Source organism: Tursiops truncatus, chromosome 3, assembly GCF_011762595.2.
Source record: "Tursiops truncatus isolate mTurTru1 chromosome 3, mTurTru1.mat.Y, whole genome shotgun sequence".
In the NCBI taxonomy this organism is placed as follows: domain Eukaryota; kingdom Metazoa; phylum Chordata; class Mammalia; order Artiodactyla; family Delphinidae; genus Tursiops; species Tursiops truncatus.
The window spans coordinates 41,663,010-41,685,251 of NC_047036.1; the positions used below are offsets into that span (position 1 = coordinate 41,663,010).

General features: G+C 43.6%; 2 protein-coding genes and 1 long non-coding RNA gene across 3 annotated transcripts in view; 2 read left to right on the forward strand and 1 right to left on the reverse strand.

Moving 5' to 3' along the window:
* The window catches only part of SNX18 (sorting nexin 18), an 89,336-nt gene that overhangs the window by 58,487 nt on the left and 8,607 nt on the right, over positions 1-22,242 (forward strand). The window lies entirely within an intron of this gene.
* LOC101329544 (elongation factor 1-alpha 1) lies at positions 9,896-13,577 on the forward strand. Its single transcript, XM_019929162.3, has one exon. The coding sequence runs from the start codon at positions 11,806-11,808 to the stop codon at positions 13,192-13,194; it is 1,389 nt and encodes a 462-aa protein (XP_019784721.2). The 5' UTR covers positions 9,896-11,805; the 3' UTR covers positions 13,195-13,577.
* On the reverse strand, positions 13,932-20,350 carry LOC141278274 (uncharacterized). The gene is made up of 3 exons (XR_012330673.1): positions 20,093-20,350; positions 18,225-18,311; positions 13,932-14,527 (listed from the first exon to the last, which is right to left on the reverse strand). It is a non-coding gene; the product is annotated as an uncharacterized lncRNA (long non-coding RNA).

A 22,242-nucleotide genomic window follows, 5' to 3' on the forward strand; every position in this document is an offset into this window, starting at 1 on the left:
CCCCAGTGCGATGCTTCTATCAGTGGGCGCCCTCTTCCCCTCCTGCTTCCCAAAGCTTTGGGCTGCTAGACTGGCCTTGTGGTTGGAGTAGGTGGCAACCAGTAGCTGGAAAGGTCTCTGACCTCCACCTCTGACCTCTGTCCCTTCTCTTCCCTGGGTCATGCCTATAGCACTGCTATTGGAGAAGGCCATTCCAGAATCTTGGTCTTCCGCTTTTGAAATGCAAATGCCTGTGAAAAAGAGGATACAATCATTTACCCAGTTTAAGACTTCTCTTAGGATGTTGCCTAATTTAAAGGAAACTGTGCAGCAACATGAATGAGTTGATTAGAGGCATCTCTGCCTGAGGGCCAGTGCTCTCTCTTTCCTCCACTATCTCTACCAAAAAGACTCTTCAGGAATTAGGAGAGCATTCCTGATGGACATGAAGGGTCCTGGGACAGGCTGAAAGCCAGCCAGCAAGCAAACAAAGGCCTTCGCTTTGGAACTTTGTTCAGGGCTGGCCTGTTTGGCTAATTTGGTTGTTGTTTGCCCTCCTTAGGACAACAAGCAGGAAAGAGCTCTTCCCCCAACAGTGAGAGATAGTGGAGGCTGGATGATTCATAAGTGAAGTCAAGTTCACATTCGCTCTGTCCCATGGCAGTGGAGGCCGGCTGTGGGAGAGTGTTCCAGCTTAGGGGCCAGATGTCCTGGGTTCTAAGACCTTCTGCAGCCACCAACTGCCTGTTCTATGGTCACAGCCTACTTTCTGTGTCTCACTTTTATCTGCAGTTGGGGCAGATAACACCTACTCTATCCTCTGTACAGGTTTTTATGGGACTGCTGCCATCACAGTGAGGAGCTTCTAATAGGAATGGCTGTGCCCCTTCCCCTCCCATTCCTGCAGTGGCGACCTGAGTAGTGTGTACTTGGGTATGAATGAATAGCTGGAACCGGTGACTGGAAACAGCCCTAGATCAGACTCAAGTGAGTAGGTCAAAAAGGGATGAACTATGGAAACTTCCTATTATCCATCCATCATCTCTGTATCTATCTGCGTGTGTATGTATGTATGTACACATGTATGTATGTATGTATTGGGTTGGCCAAAAAGTCTGTTCTGGTTTTTCTGCTCTTACAATGCTATGGAAAAGCCGGAACGAACTTTCTGGCCAACCCAATATGGCTTGTCTCTCTCAATGCATTCATCTGACACATATGAACTGGGTACCCAGGCACTCTGAGGCCCTTTGTATCTCTCCTCTGGGCCTGAGCACTTGCTAGGCTCTAGCAGTGAGAGAGCCTGAGGACAGTCTTTGTTTTAGCCCTTCCTTTGGGACATCCTGGCAGGCATTTCTGTCCTTATAATTTGACCAGAACCTACATGTGGCCTGGGGGCAGGGAGCAGCCTGGCCTGACAGGAGAGTTCTGAGCACCCTTCTGTCCTGTTCCTATTAGAGAGCCTTTGCTCCAGGACACTTAGTAACCAGTAACTGGCAGCAGCAGAAAGGACTGACAGGGGAGGAGAGACGGCAGATGAAGTTCACCTGGGGTCATGCTCCCACTTGGTTTCCACCTCTGCCTTCTGCTCCTCTTGACTTTGACCTTCTCACTCTGCTCACTTCCTTCTCACTCATCTGTCAGCTGAGACGTGGTCCACTTCCCTCTTCCCTCATCTGCCTGCTCCAGCAGGAGGTAATAAAGGTGACACATGATTGATTGGGAAAAAGTTGCACACCAGTTTTTATTTTTTTGGCTGCGCCACTGGCTTGCAGGATCTCAGTTCCCCAACCAGGGATCGAACCTGGACCCTGGCAGTGAAAGCCCCCAAGCCCTAACCACTGGGCCACCAGGGAATTCCCTGCAAACAATTTTTTTTTAAAACATCTTTATTGGAGTATAATTGCTTTACAATGGTGTGTTAGTTTCTGCCGTATAACAAAGTGAATCAGCTCTACACATACATATATCCCCATATCCCCTCCCTCTTGCGTCTCCCTCCCACCCTCCCCATCCCCCCCCAGGTGGTCACATAGCACCGAGCTGATCTCCCTGTGCTATGTGGCTGCTTCCCACTAGCTATCTATTTGACATTTGGTAGTGTATATATGTCCATGCCACTCTCTCACTTTGTCCCAGCTTACCCTTCCCCCTCCCCGTGTTCTCAAGTCCATTCTCTACATCTGCGTCTTTATTGCTGTCCTGCCCCTAGGTTCTTCAGAACTTTTTTTTTTTTTTTTTAGATTCCATATATATGTGTTAGCATACGGTATTTGTCTTTCTCTTTCTGACTTACTTCACTCTGTATGACAGACTCTAGGTCCATCCACCTCACTACAAATAACTCAATTTCGTTTCTTTTTATGGCTGAGTAATATTCCATTGCATATATGTGCCACATCTTCTTTATCCTCAAACTATTTTTTTAAAGAAAAAAGAGCACATTGGAAACTAGGGATTTGGAGACAGATTTTGGGTGTGGTTTCAATGCACGGCTGGAGTTTTATAAAACTCCCTATTCTCTGTCTAACTGTGAGCCAAGTTTCTGAATCCAGCATTTCCTTTGGTTAGACAGTAATCTTACTCACCCTCCTCACACCCAAGACTTAGTGCTCCTCAAGTGAGCAAAGCCCCCCAAGAATCACGGCCCCACTAGAATGGCCTTCACCTGAGGCAGAGCCCAGGCAGTGATAAAGCCTTAAGAAGTTTTTTAATGTGGGGAGATGCAGAAATGGAGGGGCGATTGAGGATCTATAATCGAAGGTTGACCTGAGGCCGCCTGTCTGGGAATCACGCAGGCAGCAGACTATGGAGGCGGGACCTGGGTGAAGGCCAGTGGCCCCGATGCAGAGGGCAGGAGAGAGCTGGGAGGGTTGGTGGAGCCACTGGGAAAATAGTTGTAGTCTGGCAGCCTTTTGGAGCCTACTGTTGTTGGGATTCTAGGAGGTTTCTCTTATCCTCCTTTGTTTCGAAAACTGCTGGCTGAAACAAGAGTGTTCCTAATAGTAAAGGAGGCTGACAGGATTTGGGGAGAAAATCCATGGAAATGGTTCCCGGTACCAGGGGCGTTTTTACTTGGGTTTTGCCATCCCCATGTAGTGACCCATTATTATACATAAAGTGCAATGTGCAGTGTGTGTGTAATTTATTATATATTATACAGGGTGGTAAAATGTACTAGTTATCTGTATATGGCATATATAATCAGAATTACCAGGCTCAGAACTACTTGAAAGTCATTACAATTTTTATTCCAAAGAACGTTGCTTGAAATTTTAGGAAGTCTTGGGATATCAGAACTTGTATTTTATCTGAACCAAAGACTCAGCCAGCATGCCTCAATTCTCAGAGGCAGATGATGTAATTTAATGGATTTCTCAGTTGATCCTGCTTCCTTTAGTCCTGGCTCTGGCAAGTGCTAGAATCCAGAAATCAAAGGGAAAAGGATGAGAGAAAAAGTGAGGCAGAGAAGCCTAGGAGGCACTGGCATGTGGGCCTCAGTGGGCCTTTTCTTTTGCTCCCTAAAAAGCCAGGGGAAAGCCTTCCATTCCTCCTAATCCATAATCATCAGCCTGAATCTAGAGAACTCAACTGAGAAAACCAAACTGTAAGCAAATAATGGGGATTTATTGATACTTCAGCTCTACAAGTATTTATTGGGTGTCTTCAGTGTGTTAAGTGCTGAGGTCACACAGATGATGAGACCTAGCCCTGCCCTCAGGTAGTTTGCGATTGATTTAAGAGTATAAAGGAGACAGAACACTAACAATTGCTGAGGACCTACTTCATTCATTCACTCAGCAAAAGCTTCTGAGTGTCCGTTGTGTGCCAGAATTATTTTAGGTGCTGGGAATGCAGGGGGGGAAAAGACAAATGTGATCCCTGCTCTCGTGAAGGTTTCATTTCAGTGGAGCAGACACACAAATGCATTTTAAATATGCCAGGCTGACAGTATGGTGGTTTCTCAAAAAGTTAAACATAAAATTACCATGTGATACAGCGATTTCGCTTCTAGGTATAAACCCCCAAAGAATTAAAAGCAGAGACTTAAACAGATATATATGCACCCATCTTCACAGCAGCATTATTCACAGTAGGCAAAAGGTGGAAACAGCACAGCGTCTTTTGATGCATGAATGGATAAATGTGGTATATACATACAGTGGAATATTATTCAGTCTTAAAAAGGAATGAAGTTCTGACACATGCTACAACGTGGATGAACCTTAAAAACATTATGCTAAGTGAAATAAGCCAAACACAAAGGAACAAATATTGTATGATCCCACTTTATATGAGGTGACCTAGAGTAGGCAAATTTGTAGAGACAGAGTGCGTAACAGAGGTTACCAGGGGCGGGGGAGAGGGGTAATGGGGAGTTACTGTTTAATGAGTGCAGCAATTCTGTTTGGGAAGATGAAAAAATCTTGGAAATGGATAGTGGTGATCCTTGTGCAACACTGTGAATGTGCCTAATGCCACTGAATTGTATACTTAAAAATAGTTGAGGGCTTCCCTGGGGGCGCAGTGGTTAAGAATCCGCCTGCTAATGCAGGGGACATGGGTTAGAGCCCTGGTCTGGGAAGATACCACATGCTGTGGAGCAACTAAGCCCATGTGCCACAACTACTGAGCCTGCACTAGAGCCCGTGAGCCACAACTACTGAGCCCATGTGCCACAACTACTGAAGCCCGCATGCTTAGAGCCTGTACTCCGCAGCAAGAGAAGCCACCGCCATGAGAAGCCCACGCACTGCAACAAAGAGTAGCCCCCGCTCGCCACAACTAGAGAAAGCCTGCGCACAGCAATGAAGTCCCAATGCAGCCAAAAATAAAATAAATAAATTTTTTTAATGGTTGAAATGGTAAATTTTATATTATGTATATTTTACCACAATAAATAAACTAACAAAGAAACAAAAAAAATGCCATACTGATAACTTAAAGAGGGCAAGAGAGTGACTGGATATTGACTTTAGGTTGGGTGGCCAGAGATGGCCTTTCTGAGGAGGTGCTATCTAAGCTAAGATTTGAACATCAAGAATAAGAAGCAAACAACGGGCAATCAGAAGGAAAAGCATACCTGGAAGATGGAAACAACCATCGTGTTTCTAAACTATTAGGCATGTACACACGTTCCTTCTGAGAGTTACTTGTGTACCTAAGTGGGAGGATAACAACTAAAATAGAGGTAGGTTTAAGGATATAGAGAAGGGGGAAATACATTCTGACTCAGAAAGTTTGAGATGGATTTATGGAGGTAGCGTTTTACTTGGGACTTAAGCCATAGCTAGAGATTCATGGGGAGAAAGGCTGAGGAAAGTGTTCCGGATGGAAGGAGTAGTATGAGCAAAGACTCAAAGTTGGAGTTCAGACATTTTTTTTTTTTTTTTTGCGGTACGCGGGCCTTTCACTGTTGTGGCCTCTCCCATTGCGGAGCACAGGCTCCAGACGCGCAGGCTCAGCGATCATGGTTCACGGGCCCAGCCGCTCCGCTGCATGTGGGATCTTCCCGGACCGGGTCACGAACCCGTGTCCCCTGCATCGGCAGGCGGACTCTCAACCACTGCGCCACCAGGGAAGCCCTAGACATTTTTTAAAAAAGATTTCATTTGAAGGTCTTAGAAAAATGTGGCTGTACTTTTCACAGCGAACCAATGATGGATGTATGTATGAGTCATATAGCAATCATCATCCAAGAAGTCGATGGTGTGTGTGTGTGTGTGTGTGTGTGTGTCTGTGTGTTTGGCTTGTCACATGGCTTGCGAGATCTTAGTTCCCAGGCCCTCAGCAGTGAGAGCGCTGAGCCGTAACCACTAGACACCTTGGTGTTGTCACTATTTTCTTTTTTTTAATAAATTTATTTAGTTATTTTTGGCTGCATTGGGTCTTTGTTGCTGCGCGTGGGCTTTCTTTAGTTGCTGCGAGCTGGGGCTGCCTTTCGTGTGGTGCGCAGTCTTCTCATTGCGGTGGCTTCTCTTGTTGCAGAGCACAGGCTCTAGACGCGTGGGCTTCAGTAGTTGTGGCACACTGGCTCAGTAGTTGTGGCTCACGGGCTCTAGAGCGCAGGCTCAGCAGTTGTGGTGCACGGGCTTAGCTGCTCCGTGGCATATGGGATCTTCCCAGACCATGGCTCAAACCCGTGTGCCCTGCATTGGCAGGTGGATTCTTAACCACTCCGCCACCAGGGAAGTCCATTGTCACTATTTTTCATTTTAGTCATTCTGATAGGTGTGTGGTGATATCACACAACCTCTACGATGGTATTAATTTTCAAAAAAGACAGAAAGAGCCACGAATCTGTTCTGTCTGCCCCAACCTGCAAAAGAATCAAACTCAAGCCGCTTGAGTGTGGATTGTTACAACGCTGGGGGTGAGGCAGCGTCTCTGGAGCAGCCCATCATGAAATGTGGATCCTCAGCTTTGATTATCAGAGACAGTTATCACCAGGAGCCACTATGAACAAGGAGTCTGCTTGTACTTATTCTTTAGTCATTACTTAATATTGTGATTATTACTATTATTGGCAGTAATGAGACATTTCTAATAAGGACAGTCCAGGTTACTGTCTTGGTGGAAGAGCAATTGATGAGAGGATTCTTTTCTAACTTCTCCTCTTGGAAGCTGGGATTTTAAACTTGGGCCTTATTAGCAAATGCCCTGGGGTTTATGTGTGTCATAAATACCAGAAAACAAAACAATGTCCTCTTAATTTCAAGGGTGCAAGGAGTGGTGAATCACGTTTCTGTTTTTCCCAGAGCCCTGTGCCATGGTCCCTCTTCCTTCTCCTGTCCCTGAACACTGGCTATGACAAAGGCTGTCTTTGTTACAGTTTTCGCCAGGGCAAGCAGTGCCTCTGGGGAAGGTGATGGAAGCCATCTGTCATCATTTTGCTCAGTCAGTGACATTCCACACACCAGCGTTTCTCGGGCCCCAGCCACTGGTTTCCCTACCCGAGAGCTCCTAATCCAGGCCTACAGTCAGAGAATTTTGCTCTTCCCCTTATCATCTCCCCCCACAAAGAAACTTCCATTATGGGATGAACATTCCTGGCCTTGACAACTAACTAGTTAATGGGGTAAGGGGCCTGTAATGTGGCAAGGGTTATAATGACTAGAGCTTGGGATGGGGGTTGGTCAGATGGCTTCAAGAGCAGGTGGGTAACTGTGTGGTGCAGGGCTGTACCAGAATTGGGAGGGCTGAGGAGAGCCAATGGCAAATTGAGGAGCAGCAAAAGCCCTCAGAATTTAAATTTGATTCAAAATGCTTGTGGTTGCAGTTTGCTGCCCTGGATTAAAGTGTTAATCTCTTTAAGGAAAGCAGAAAAGTGGATCTTTAAAATCCTGCTCAGAATCAGATCAGTAAGAGAAAAGGACATAGCCCTGTTTCAATCATCCAAGTTTGTTTTGTTGAGGGGAGGGGCTGTAAGCGATGATGAGACTGTGAGTGGGGGAAATTTCTGACCTTCTTTTGAAAGTCCTGTTAGGGCTAATGAGGTGTCCTTAGAAAAGGAGATGCTCCTCCCGCAGGAAAAATTGCCAAGGGCATTGAGGTTAAACTTTGTTAAGATAGTGGAAGGCAGCCCTGCCAGCCCACTGGCCATCATGATTCTCAAAGCTTAGAGCTGTTATATATATGAATAGACACAAAAACAGGAAGGAAAAAGAGCTTGAGAGCTGGTATCTGTGATCTTCTTTTGCATTTGGGACTAGAAATAGAAAATAGTTCTTGTTGTTTTCTCTGGAAACAACAAGAGAGCCTCACCCTGATAAGACCAATAGACAGATAAGAGAGGTTTATGGAATTTAGTAGGGTTGGGAGCCTTAGGACTAATTGTCTAGATTTTAAAGGGTTTAGAGTGAGATTTATGGCACAAGGTCAGTGAGTGGTAATCTCCAGTTATACTGAGATAAAATACTACTTGTATAACATAGATCTTATTCCTTCTAAGAATTCATAAACAAGGAAAAATAATGATAAAGATTTAAAAGACATAGACACTAAAAATAAAATTACTTGAGCATCTCCTCTCTATCAGGCTCTGTCTTGATCTTCATAACAATCCTTAGAAGTAGGTATAATTACCCCCATTTTACAGATGAGGACACTGAGGGTCAGAGAGATAAAGAAACTTGCTCAAGTCACCCTTTCAACCAACCAGTAAATGACTCTAGGGACCTGGTCTTTCTACTTGGATTTTTATGGAAAAAAACAGTATGGATGGAGTAGATATTCAGGCCTCTGGGACTTCAGTTAGAAAGGCTTGGGAAGAAGCCTGACCCATGTTGGATCTATGCTGGTCTCAACCAACCAGGTTGATTCTATGTTCTGAACCAAAGGTGGAGTAGGTAAGGGGACTTCCCCTGCAGTCCAGTGGTTAAGACTCTGCCTTCCAATGCAGGGGGTGTGGGTTCTATCCCTGGTCGGGGAACTAAGATCCCACATGCCGTGCAGTGCAGCCAAAAATTTTAAAAAAACAACAAAAAAACAAAACAAACTTGGAATAGATAAGAGATTGCTGTCTCACATCTGGATGCCCACTAGGCAAAGAGCAAACCCGGAGCAGGATCTAGAAGGTTCTTTGTTGTCTAGTTCCTGGCTACAGTTCTAGCCCATCTTCCCCATCAGGTGCCCCATGTGAGGTGTGTAACTTCTCAAGACTCTGTGCTAGGCCTGCGCTGTTTCCCTTTGCTGGGTGTACCCCGAATCTGCCTGATTGATACATTCCTACCCATTTAAACAAACTCAGCTTCAGCCATCTCTTCTGTGAGGATATTCTGTCCTTACCCCCTCACTTCCCATCTGCCAGATAGAATTAGTCACTCTCTTGTGTGTGTCCTCAGAGCTCCGTTACATACTTCTCCCAAGAGGCATTGTTGCTTTGTACCACGATGTGTGTGTGAGTCTGATGCAGTCTTAAGAGATCTGTTATTAAAGACTTCTGAATATACAGTGCTGTCTTATGTGTGTGCCACCTAGTTTAGGTTCTAACCAAATGTTTCTGGACTCTAATCAAGAATGTATAATACAGAGGCATAGAACTTCTGTTATTCACATCTCCATCAATATGGGTACTTTGCCAATTAGCATAGTTTGTGTCAGAATTTTTTTTTTATTGGTGAAATTGGTGGCATTTGATTAACATGATGAAAGTTAGAAACGGGATCTCCTTGACGAATATAAAGATATTCAAGATAAGTGCCTAAGTTAAAATAGTTTAGAAACCTTCCACTCGTGCATGAACAGGATATACACATTCAGCTAGAATTATAGCCTGTACCCTTAGAATGCTGCCTGAGGTAAGACTTTACTTGGTTTTGGGTCCAGCCATGAACTTTGGAGGATTCTAGTTGCCCCATGGTGGCTATACTGGTGACAGGATCCCGCCTCTGGAATTCTGGTAATTGTTTTGAGAGAACCTTGCATGCGAGGTTGCATAATCTTATTAGTAAGTGTCTGTAGTGCAGCGGAATTTTGCCGGTGGCTTGCTTTGATCACGATCAGGTAACACAGTTGTAGAGGAGAGTAGCTGACCCTTGATTGAACAATTCCTGGATGGCTCCCATTTTAGCACCAGTAATCCTGCTCAGGTCAGTTTGCAAGACCCACTCACTAGAGTGTGAGTTTCTCAAGGGCAGAAACTTACCTAATTTATGGAAGTATCTGTGAAATGTCTGAAAGTGAAAGGCATCTGGGAGATGGAGTTTAGATGTCAAAATATGAGCATTTCAGGGAAAAATGGCAGAGCATAGCGGAACTGAGAAAATGCAGGACCCATGCTTGCCATGCTTAAAGGGCGGCTCTCTCCCCAGGGCCTGGTTCTGAATTGCACACCCAGTGACTGAGGACCCAGGCAGCCTCCATAGGACACACCTTACGAAATACTAAGATCCATAAAGATCGTATTCTTTGAACTAAGGAAATGACTGGGGACTCTCGAAGCAGGGCTCCCTGCTCAGAATCACCCGGGGCGCTTGTCGCAAATGCAAATTCCTCATCACTTTCCAGACCTCCTGAATTGGCACCTGTTCCTGTGGGTCCCAGGTGTCTCAAGTTTTAGCAAGTTTTCTAGAGGTTCTTATATATTTAATAGCAATGAACTTAACAATTCAGGGGGACTAAAGAAGAGCTACTACATTGCAGAGTCACAGCGATTGTAAAAACGCATCTCGATGCAGAAACATTAAAATGTGGGTGAAATGTGCATCATGGAATAAAAACAAAACAGTATCACGTTTTCCTAGATGACACATTTGTATTTTAACCAGGCTCTCACTGCCTAAATGGAGATGAGGTAAACGTGAGGCTCCTTTATCTGTCCTGGAGCGAGCCAACGGGAGATATTGGGGGGCTGGGAAATCTCTCCAGGGTCCTTCCGATCACATTAAGCTGGCTGTATTTTTGAGGAGCAGACTCCCTTTGCCCTGCACCCCATGTCCTTAGACAAGAAGGAGCTCTCTTCATTTCGAGATTCAAATATTGAGGCATAGAGTGAGAGTAAACGACCCTGCCAAAGCCCCCTTCTAAGAAAGCCAGTGATCAGGCAAAACACAGGAGCAGCGTTCTGACTCCTGATGAAGCCACAAGGCCTCTCCTTCCCGTAGGCTGTAGCACAAAGCCTTTCAACAGGTGAATTCCCGGCCTAAAGGTTTCCTTTCCTTTCCTTTAAAATTCATAAAGCACAACAGACAGACAGAACAGAGCACTGAGTGCAAATAAATCTCTCCGCCAGCAGTTCTGACAGCTCCTGTTTAGTTCCTCAGGGAAATCACAAGGGAAAATATCACAAGGGAAAATACAGTATTCTTCAGAAAATATTTCTTTAAAAAGCAGGGGAGGAATGGTGTACTTCCCCTTCACAAGCAAGACTTTTCGAAATTTCCAGTGTTTTAATTCTCCGGTCAGTCAGTGGCATCTGTTGAGGATGTCCTGTGTGCAGAGGACCGAAATAGATTGTGGGGAGGGTGAGGTGGAGGTGCCCAAGAAACAGAAGTTCTAGCTTAGGAGACAAAAATACCCCACAGACAAGATGATTATATCTCTGAGTGAATTCTGGAAGGCATTTGTTCGTATCTCTGTGTATTAATCTGCCAGTAGCCATGCCCCACCGTTAGGTAAAGTCAGCCATGGAGGAAATGCTGGAGGTGAGGTCTAAATCAGGGGGAGGGGAGGATCACGGTGGGCACAGCATTCCAGGTGAAGTATTACAGATTCAGGTGAAGGTACATGGTGGGAGGAGTGAGCGGGTCAAAGGGCAGCAGGCAGCAGCAGAATCCCAGGTGGCGTGGATCATGCTCTCAGCGATCACTTAGACCTGGTGCCTTCCCATCCTTTGCCACTCACAAGTTGGGTCATATTGAAGGGATCACCTTCCTAAGCTTGTCTCCTTGGTTATAAAAATGGGATGATTAGATGTGGCTCATAGGGTTGGTTGCTCTAAGAAGGAAAATCATGTGCAGTGCCTTGTAGATAGTAGGCATTAAACAAATGGGCAATTTGCCTTTGAAGTACAGAATGATTAAATGTGAAGCTGGTGAAATGAGAGAAGGAGTTGAGGTCACTGGCAAAAGGAAAGGGAACCCCAGGAATCCCAAATTTTTAAACCTTGTAGTGCTTCCCCAGGAGATTAAATCCTCACCACTGTAGAGAAGACTTCTTTACTTTTCAGATATTAAACTCTGAAAAAACAAAAATAAAAGCATGACACATTGCTGACCATGTCACAGATGGAAATCCTGAGCAGTCAAAATTATGGACAGCTTTTTCGCAACGGGTTTGCTGCCAGGACACAGGTGTCGTGAAAACCACCGCTAAACCTAAGCAAAAATGGGAAAGGAGAAGACCCACATCAACATCGTTGTCATTGGACACGTAGATTCGGGGAAGTCCACCCCTACTGGCCATCTGATCTACAAATGTGGTGGGATCCACAAGAGAACCATTGAAAAGTTCGAGAAGGAGGCTGCCGAGATGGGGAAGGGCTCCTTCAAGTATGCCTGGGTCTTGGACAAACTGAAAGCTGAACGCGAGCGTGGTATCACCATTGATATCTCCCTATGGAAGTTCGAGAGCAGCAAGTACTATGTGACCATCATTGATGCCCCAGGACACAGAGACTTCATCAAAAATATGATTACAGGCACATCCCAGGCTGACTGTGCTGTCCTGATTGTTGCTGCTGGTGTTGGTGGATTTGAAGCAGGTATTTCCGAGAATGGGCAGACCCGTGAGCATGCCCTTCTGGCCTACACTCTGGGTGTGAAACAGCTAATTGCTGGAGTTAACAAAATGGATTCCACCGAGCCACCCTACAGCCAGAAGAGATACGAGGAAATTGTAAAAGAAGTCAGCACCTACATTAAGAAAGTTGGCTACAACCCCGACACAGTAGCATTTGTGCCAATTTCTGGCTGGAACCGTGAAAACATGCTGGAGCCAAGTGCTAACGTGCCGTGGTTCAAGGGATGGAGAGTCACCCGTAAAGATGGCAACGACAGAGGAACCACACTGCTTGAAGCTCTGGATTGCATCCTGCCACCAACTCACCCAACTGACAGACCCATGCGTTTGCCCCTCCAGGACGTCTACAAAATTGGTGGTATTGGCACTGTCCCTGTGGGTCGAGTGGAGACTGGTATTCTCAAACCTGGCATGGTGGTCACCTTTGCTCCAGTCAACGCGACAACTGAAGTGAAGTCTGTTGAAATGCACCATGAAGCTTTGAGTGAAGCCCTTCCTGGGGACAATGTGGGCTTCAATGTCAAGAACGTGTCTGTCAAAGATGTTCGTCGTGGCAATGTGGCTGGTGACAGCAAGAATGACCCACCGATGGAAGCAGCTGGCTTCACAGCTCAGGTGATTATCTTGAACCATCCAGGCCAAGTCAGTGCTGGCTGTGCACCTGTGCTGGATTGTCACACAGCTCACATTGCCTGCACGTTTGCTGAGCTGAAGGAGAAGATTGATCGTCGTTCTGGGAAAAAGCTGGAAGATGGCCCCAAATTCTTAAAATCTGCTGATGCTGCCATCTTTAATATGGTTCCTGGCAAACCCATGTGTGTTGAGAGCTTCTCTGACTATCCTCCTCTGGGCCACTTTGCTGTTCATGACATGAGACAGACGGTTGCTGTGGGTGTCATCAAAGCAGTGGACAAGAAGGCAGCTGGAGCTGGCAAGGTCACCAAGTCTGCCCAGAAAGCTCAGAAGGCTAAATGAATATTATCCCCAATACCTGCCACCCCAGTCTTAATCAGTGGTGGAAGAACGGTCTCAGGACTGTTTGTCTCAATTGACCATTTAAGTTTAATAGCAAAAGACTGGTTAATGATAACAATGCATCGTAAAACCTTCAGAAGGAAAGGAGACTGTGTTGTGGACCATTTGTTTTGTGTGTGGCAGTTTTAAGTTATTAGTTTTTAGAATCAGTACTTTTTCATGGAAACAACTTGACCAAAAATCTGTCACAGAATTTGAGACCTATTAAAAAGTTTAATGAGAAGCCTGTGTTTTCTTTTGGTCAACACTGTAACTTCCTATAGTACTTACTACTTAGGTAAGAGTTGCCCATAATCTGTTTCTGGTATTAAGTCTGCTGAAACAAAAGAATTTTATATTTCTGGGTTGGAGCTTCAGGTTTCTTACTCTTATGTAAGGAGAATTCACCTGTTTAAGTACATCATAGAAAAGCGTTGGTACAACACTTCACAGGTTAGGACAGATAAGCAAAGTAACTGTTATGTAAGCCAGTTTGTAAGAAGGTCAAATTCTATAATATGAAAGCTCATGTTGCGTATAAAATTTTGCATGGTTACGTAAGTATTGAGTAAATGAGTTACGTCAAATTTTAGTTTCCCAGTTATGGGAAAGTGCATTCACATTTACAATATTCAAGTAATTAACCTAAAATGTGAAGCCTAAATAGTATTGAGCACCGCCCTGCTAGAGTTATTGTATCCAGATTCTAGGAAAAACAAAAGATGCTGGAAACTAAAAAAAAAAAAAAATTACGGACAAAGATGGGTTCCAGTTAATGAGCTGACCTCAATACTGCGGCCACAGATTCTAAGATATAAGTATAATTAGAAAACAAAGGTGAAAAAGACCCCCCAAAGCAATTAAAATGCCTACATTATTATTTAAGTAAGTGATTTCTGATGACAGACGGCACATTTAAAAAATTTTCTCATCTGACATGAACTTTATGTGTTAGGGCCCAGTGTACTGTAGACACTATCTGTGATCCTTTTCTGGGTGGAGGGGAAAAGAAGGTTTTGTCCTTCAGTTTCTCCACCTCTGTTTTATAGAGAGCTCTATCAGTCTGAGAAGCAGATGTCACACTCAAATTAGGATGATTTGGAAAGGGTTTATTTGCAGAAGTGTGGTCACAAAAAAAGCAGAAGAGATAGTACAGTGTCCCAGGGCTGCTACCAGCAGAGCTGTTTCCATCGTAAGCCTGTGGCTTTGAGGGGAGGAGAGCGTCATGTAGGAACAAACTGCCTTGAGAGAAGATGTAATCTTTGGTTGAGGGGCACAGTCAGCCTAAGGTGACCTTGCAGGAAAAGAGTTAGGGGAATAAATATTGAAGGGTAGCAGAATATGCCTCTTTGGCATAAGGATTATTTTGAGAAACAGCAAGCACAGAAGTAGAAGTTAGCCTTTTGTAAGGAACATTTGCATTTATAAAGGAACTCTCCATTGTAAGGGCATCTCCCTCTCTGTGTTAGGAAGAGAAGGATGACTGAATCACAGGAGAACCTTACGGATGGAGAAGGTGTCTGCTTAAATCTGTACAACAAACTATTTCCTGTTGACCTTGCTTTTCCAGATAACTTCCCAGAACTGGCCTCCTCCCACATCTTTCTTTCTTTTGTTGTTAGATGAAGATGGAATTTAAGCTGGAGTTCTAAGCCACCTTGGAGAGTTACTCCTTTTTCACTGGGTATCTCCCACATATACATGATGTATACAAGTCAATAAACTTCTGTTTGTTTCTTCTGTTGTTCATCTTTTATTACAGGGTCTCAGCCAAGAACTCAGAAGGACAGAGAAAGTTAAAGCTTCAACAGATGAACGTTGTGGGGGGGGTGGGGGCATAATTCAATCCATAACAGTTGGCAATATGCTTTATACCAACTTTTTAAAAAATATATTTATTTATTTGGCTGTGCTGGGTCTTAGTCGTGGCAAGCCGGGTCTTCGTTGCCATGTGGGGGATCTTTTTAGTTGGGGCATGCAGGATCTTAGTTGTGGCATGCGGGATCTAGTTCCCTGACAAGGGATCGGACCAGGGATTGAAGCTGGGCCCCCTGCATTGGGAGCTTGGAGTCTTAACCACTGGACCACCAGGGAAGTCCCCTATACCAACTTTAAATGGCTTCTGTGAACATGTAGGTAATTGGAATAGCTCACAGAATATCCAGAGCCTCTCATTTTGATTTCATTGCTCATCACATTATTCTTCCAAACACCTTTTTCTGGCATTGGATGTCCATCTCTGCCCCTCTGACCACAGGCCTTGAGACATGGAGACTCTGACCTGGGTCCTTGATTTCCAGGTATCAGATCCAGTGAACTTCTTTTTTTTTTTTTTTTAAAGTAAACTCATTCCATACCAGTGAACTTTATTCTAACCTAGAGATTCATTCAGTCCTGTGAGTAACTTTCTATTCTTATAAGTAGTACATGTCAAGTTCCCTTTTTACTGAATTTAAGTTGGGTTCCTGCCATTTGTGTCCCCAACTTCTGACTGGTCCTGACTAGGGTTATAGGGCATTTATTTGTGAGAATTTTGTTCTAGTTACTTAGGAGCAGGAGAAAATTAGAAATCTCCCTTTCTTTTCTTTTTTTGGTCACACCATGCAGCTTGCAGGATCTTAGTTCCCCGACCAGAGATTGAACCTGGTCCCCAGCAGTGAAAGCGCTGAGTCCTAACCACTGGACTGTCAGGGAATTCCCAGAAATGTCACTCTTAATCAAGATTTGAGGCTAGTTTTATGAAACAGCAACCAGCCTATCTCTGTCCCCAGCAGATGTGTCCACCCCTTGAAGGGATCGACAGAGCCAGGGAGGGACACAGGGCCCTTGTTTAGTGACCACTGCAGCCAGTCGTGCTGCTTCTCAACACTGACCTTTAGAAAAATATTATGTACAACATCACTGTTCACATTCGACATTCACAGGATCTCTCAGGTATCAGAGAAGGATTAATCCTACACCCCCCAGGCTTGCTTGTTTCCCCACTCTCTTTGTTCTTCATGAGATGGGTGGGTTGCAGCCAGGAGGCTCTGGAGACAACAGTGGCTTCCTCTAATAAAATGCCTTGAATGTGTTACCTCAGAGGCTGCAGACAGCTACTGTGCTAAATTATTCACACTGACTTTTATTGGGTACCTTCCTCCCATTTCAATTACTTGGGATTTTTATAGAAAATTGGCTGTGGGAATTTGACCACTCTAACTGCCTGGTAATAATCTGGTCTGAATAGTAAACTCAGCAGGTATTGATTCTGGGACAAGCCAGAGCATTCTCAGAATTTGTGAGGAGCTGCCCTCCACTGCAGAGAAAGCTAGGAATGTTTATACAAAATGAGGCTATTTATTTGTGGGAATTTTGTGCTATTTACAGACCAGCAGGAAAAATTAGAAATGTCACTCTTCATCAAGCATTGAGGTCGGTTTTCTAAAATAGCAACAAGCCTTTTCATAAATACTTTGACCTTGTGGGACTATGAAAATGCTTTTAAACGTCTGTATTATAATATAAAGACATTTCGATGTCCACACACAAGCCATACACATAACAGCTGAAAGCTTGGCTGGGTGCTTACTCTATGCCATGTGCTGTGCTCTGTTTATGTTCATTAGCTCACATAATCCTGATAATAATACAATGCGATAATGGCTGTGTTATCCCCATTCTGCAATTTGGGAAACTGAGGCTCTGGGAGATTACGTGACAAGGTGAATTTACATAGCTTCCCAGTGGTGGTTTGATTTCATAGCCTGGTTCTTCGTGACAAGCTAAAATACTTTAAAGTTAGGCCATGTTTGTAGCAGAGAAAAATAAGTATTAAATTCTTTAATTAGTTTGCTTATACTCCATAGTCAAGGCGAATTGTTTCCTGAGTTTTCTGTCATTAAGATCAATACCAGAAATATAAGAAAATGGTTTTGGATATCCCCAAACACACTGTGTTATATTTCACATGTGGGCTCAGTCTTACTTAACTCATATCTACAGTGCTTACCACCTGGTGTGAGAACTTGGGGTGTCTAAGCTTGTATCTTAGGTTTGCAGACAAGTCTGGATGGCCAGTGGGGTGGCAGGACTCACCCTTTAGGGCAGAGAGAGTCCTCTACACAAACTTGGCTCAAGGATGAGAAGCCAGCTTCAGGAGAAAGCTCAATTACAACTTTTGGGATTTGCTCATTTTCCAGATCCCCCAGAACATGTGCCAGAGTCCTAGGGAGATGAAGTAGTAAAACTAAAAGAGCCAGGGGCCTTTTTGCTCGTCTCTGTAGGAGCTTGAAAGCAGAAGGCACTGCTGTACTTCAGTGAGGGAACCGCTGGAGCATATGACACAGAGGCCAGCATGTCTCTGGAACGGGGCAGGTGGGATCTGTCCTATCTGACACTGAGGCAGCAGTCTTCAAAGCAGGAGAGAAGGAACCAGCAGGTTACATGCTGCAACTACAAAAACTTGCAGGGATAACCAACAAGGACCTACAGCTCAGGGAACTATACTCAATATTTTGTAATAACCTATAAGGGAAACGACTCTGAAAAGGAATATAGCTATCTCTATCTGTCTATCTACCTACCTATCTATCTATCTATTATCTCTCTATTTATCCACCTGAATCACTGTGCTGTACACCTGAAACTAACATGATATTTTAAATCAACTATACGTCAATAAAAATAAATAAATAAATAATTTTTAAAAAAAAGAACTTGCAGGAGGGAATGGTTCTTTCTATTCATAATCAAATCATCTCCAGTCCTACATTCACTTAATACACCCAGGAACTTCCTCAGCTACTTGGGAGAATTCAGAGGGAGCTAGACTCCCCAAAAATGTGTGAGTAGGTTGGAGCTAGAGAAATACTGTCCTGCTGACATTACTGAGACTATGATGGTCTTGGGAAATGCAGATCAGTGTAAATTAAGAAAATACACTTAAAAAAAAAGTTTTTCAGTTTTTTTTTTTTTTTTTTTTGAGAAAGACAAATAAGACTCTTTCTTACCTGGGCCTTGGATGGAAAGCTTGGCACTTCAAAGATCTCATCTGATACACCTTTCTTCTCCCCGATTTTTAGCATCTGGAACTTTCACTAAAGTTATGTCATAGGAACGGAACAGAAATTTTTTTTTAACCTCACCTATGAGTAAGCAGATCTTTAAAAGTATGCTCAGTTCATGGGACTTCCCTGGCAGTGCAGTGGTTAAGAATCCGCCTGCCAACGCAGGAGACACGGGTTTGATCCCTGGTCCAGGAAGATCCCACATGCGGCAGAGCAACTAAGCCCGTGCACCACAACTACTGAGCCTGCGCTCTAAAGCCCGTGAGCCACAACTACTGAGCTCTCATGCCTAGAGCCCATGCTCCACAAGAGAAGCCACCGCAATGAGAAGCCCACGCACTGCAAAGAAGAGTAGCCCCCACTTGCAGCAACTAGAGAAAGCCCGCATGCAGTAGTGAAGACCCAACACAGCCAAAAAAAAAAAAAAAAAAAAACTGCTCAGTTCATTATAAAGAAATGTGGTTAGTAAAAATCTCAATGCTAATGGAAGGATTACAGACATCCAGTAGCCCATTGAGCAGCTATTAATCTGAAAACACACATTGACTAAATCCCTCAATGTTATGCTCAGCATTTTACTAGATCAAACTATTCAAAAATAAATTAATCATGCAATATAGTATCAATCAAATACCACACTCTGTAGAAGCTACATAAAATAATATACTTCGAATGGTTCTAATAGTACTTGACATTGAGTTCTCCCAGTATTCAAGTCACTTCCTAAACTCTCTCCACTATGTGACTTTTCATCATGGGCAATTTAGAGAGTCTTGGGCTCCAGTGGGTTATCATTAGCCAGTCATTGTCTCCTTAGTACTTTATTTAACTTTCACTCTTACTGTGATCAAATGCTGGACAGGGGGGTTATTTTTTCCAAGGTATTTACCATGAACCAGGAATGGTAAACTAGGACATAGAAGTGAGAAAAGAAGAATTCTGTTCCACATATCATGTTTGCTGGAGAACCTGAAGCAATTCAGAGCCTTACAAGTAACTTCTTTTAGTGCTTCCAGGACATTTTGGAAGAAAATTTTCAATCAAGACCTCAATGCCACTATTTCAAAATTGAACTACAAATGTACGATACTGTGGCAGACGATTCATCGATATGTCAGCTTCTTCTTAGGCTGTTCAATTTCCTGTTTAATGGGAACAAAAACTGTCTTTGTCAACAGGGAGACTTCAGAGCTTATGTGATAATGGAAACTAAAAATCCAGAACAGACAGGTCTAAAACAATAGAAAAATTCCACTTAAACTTTCTCTCCAGCAGTTTCCATCTCCAGGGTTAATGGAGGAAAAAATAGCTGTCAACACTGGGCTGCCCCTGCTGCCCCCAGGACATGTGGCTTTGCAAAGTCTCTTGTGAGCCAGGTCAGGACAAACTGATTCCTGATAGTCATTTGAAAGCCTATGAGTTTTCCCTCTAAGGCTAGGGGGTTAGAAGAGGGCTTTCTTTTTCTATTTTGAAGCTTATATGTTCAATCAATGCAGTCTACGTTGGATGTTATAATGAATATGTATTTTTGAGCACCAGAATTCCTTTGGAGCTATGGTCTCACCCAATCTCAGGCCACGGTGTTTGGTGAAAAGGTCCCCATCATGTATTCCTAGGGGTGTGTATGTGTGTATTAGTTATCTATTGCTATGTAACAAATAACCCAACTTAATGGCTTAGAACAAAAAACACTATCTCATAGCTTCTAAGGGTCAGGAATTCGAGTGTAGCTTTTTCTGTCTCTCTTTGCCTCAAGATCTCTCTCAAGACAGTAAGATGTTAGTCAGTGTTAAAAACAGCTTAAGGCTCACCTGGGGGTGATCTGCTTCTAAGCTCGCCCACATGGTTGCTGGCAGGTGTTGAGTCCTAGATGACTCTTACAGCCATCAATTTCTTGCCACTTCAGCCTCTTCATAGTGCAGTTCACAATGTGCCAGCGTGAATGAGACAGAAGTCGGTCTTTTTGTAACAATCTTGGAAGTGACATCTTATCATTTTTGCTGAATTCTATTCATTAGAAGTGAGTCCAGCATATATTCAAGAAGGGGAGAATACATGACGTCAGGAAAACCAGGAGACAGGAACCAATGGAGGCCGTCTTAGAGGCTGTGTACCACAGTGTGTGCTTACAAGCCTGGGAAATCATGTGGAGTGTTCTATTTCTCTGGCCACAATGATTGGCTCATCGATGGATACCTGATCTAAGTCAGGCCAATGAGACTTTTAACCCTGGAATTTTGGCCAGAACACTTGGGAAAGAGACCTTCTCTCTCCACTGGCGGTTTCTAAGAGAAACCACCTTCAGTGGCTGTCTCTGTCACCATCTTGGGAAAGCATCTTGAAAATAAAGCCAACACAGAGAAAAATAAAACTAAAAGATGAAAGTGAAATATTCTTGGTGTCATTGTTTGAATACCTCGATCCAGATGTATTTAAATACAATTCTATCCCTGGACTTCGTGTTACATGAAACCCAATGAAAAGCTTCTCTTTTTTGCTTAAGCCGCTTTGAATTCGGTTTCTGTCACTTGCTACTAAGACTACTGATAGACAGATATATTATGAAAAGACACTATAATTGTTTTTAGAAATTTCTACCTGGTAAAAAAGAACCAGCAAGATCTTAGAGTTGGGCAGTGTTGATAGATCAAATCACTTCTTATATTTGTAGTAAACTATTTGCTCAGTACCTTAAATTTATGGGACCTGGACCAATAAGAGAGTTTTAACTCACTTGTCCTAAGTCCTTGTCATCACAACAGCAAGTAGAGTAGTTCTCTGTTGCTCTTCAGATGCTCATCTGGCTCCTTGCGTCTGACTGAACTTGGGTTTGAGAGGTAGTGCTACTCTGAATGTGTTTCTCAACCAGGGGTGATTTGGCAATTCTAGAGACATTTTTGGTTGTCACAACTAAAGGGGCAGATGTGCTACTGTCATCTAACGGGTAGAGGTCAGGGATGCTGCTAAACTTTCTACAATGTACAGGACTACTACCTCCCCCCAACCCCAACAAAGAACTACCTAACCTAAAATCTCTGTAGTGCTGAGGTTGAGAAATCCTGCTCTAAACCATCTGTGGGTGACTTAGCAAATTACACTCAAAGATGGTGTTAGTTTTTTCCTGGTTAAATAATAATACAAGAGGGTTCAAGCTTGAAGATGTCAGAATGTATTGACTTGGAGGAGAGTCTGTCTTCCTCCTGCCTCCCATGGTGGACCCTAAAGCTTGGAAAGTAATACAACAGAGAATGGGATCTAATGCTTTTTTCAAAACTGTTTAAAAATGGAGTCCTTAGGCATATATTTGCATGCTCTGTTCTGTTCTAACAGAAAGATTTCCATTTCAGGATGTTCTGAGATGCTGAGTAATGACAGAAAATTATTTAGGATTTCTGGTGGGATTTGGTTCCACATCATGCTTACAGACACAACTCTACGTCGAGATCCTGAATTTAAAGATTAAGGGCTTTTTCTTCTAGCTGGAAAATGGGGCAATTAGTATTTTAATCTATGACATTAGGATTTGAAGGGAAAAACCGGGAATAAAAACATAACCCTACTCTTTGTACTAGTAAGAAATCTAGTTTTTGTATGATCAGATGGTATTTAGCTTCTCTGCTTCCATCCCTTCCCAGGGATGTGTTTTAAGCCCCATATAGGACTGCCATAAATAGAGACATGTTCTTTCATTTGTTATTCATTAATTCAGTAAATGCTTGCATATTCCCCAAAGTGCCTAGCACACAGTGGGTATTCAATACCCCTTACACCGTGCTTTGTTATAAGAGATTCTGCAATGGCCAATAATATGTTCTCCTACTCCCTCTTGCAGGCTGGGGACTGTAGGAGGGTTAAAGACAGTTATCCAAGGTTCCAGGGCTGCCTTGCACGGTGGTGGCCAGTTGTATCAAGCATCAGGGTACACATGAGGGGACCAATGGGGCTAGAATCCAGCCCAAGC

What these genes read in the sequence shown, in the direction of transcription:
- LOC101329544 (XM_019929162.3), top strand. Translation starts at nt 11,806, where the DNA reads ATGGGAAAGGAGAAGACCCACATCAACATCGTTGTCATTGGACACGTA.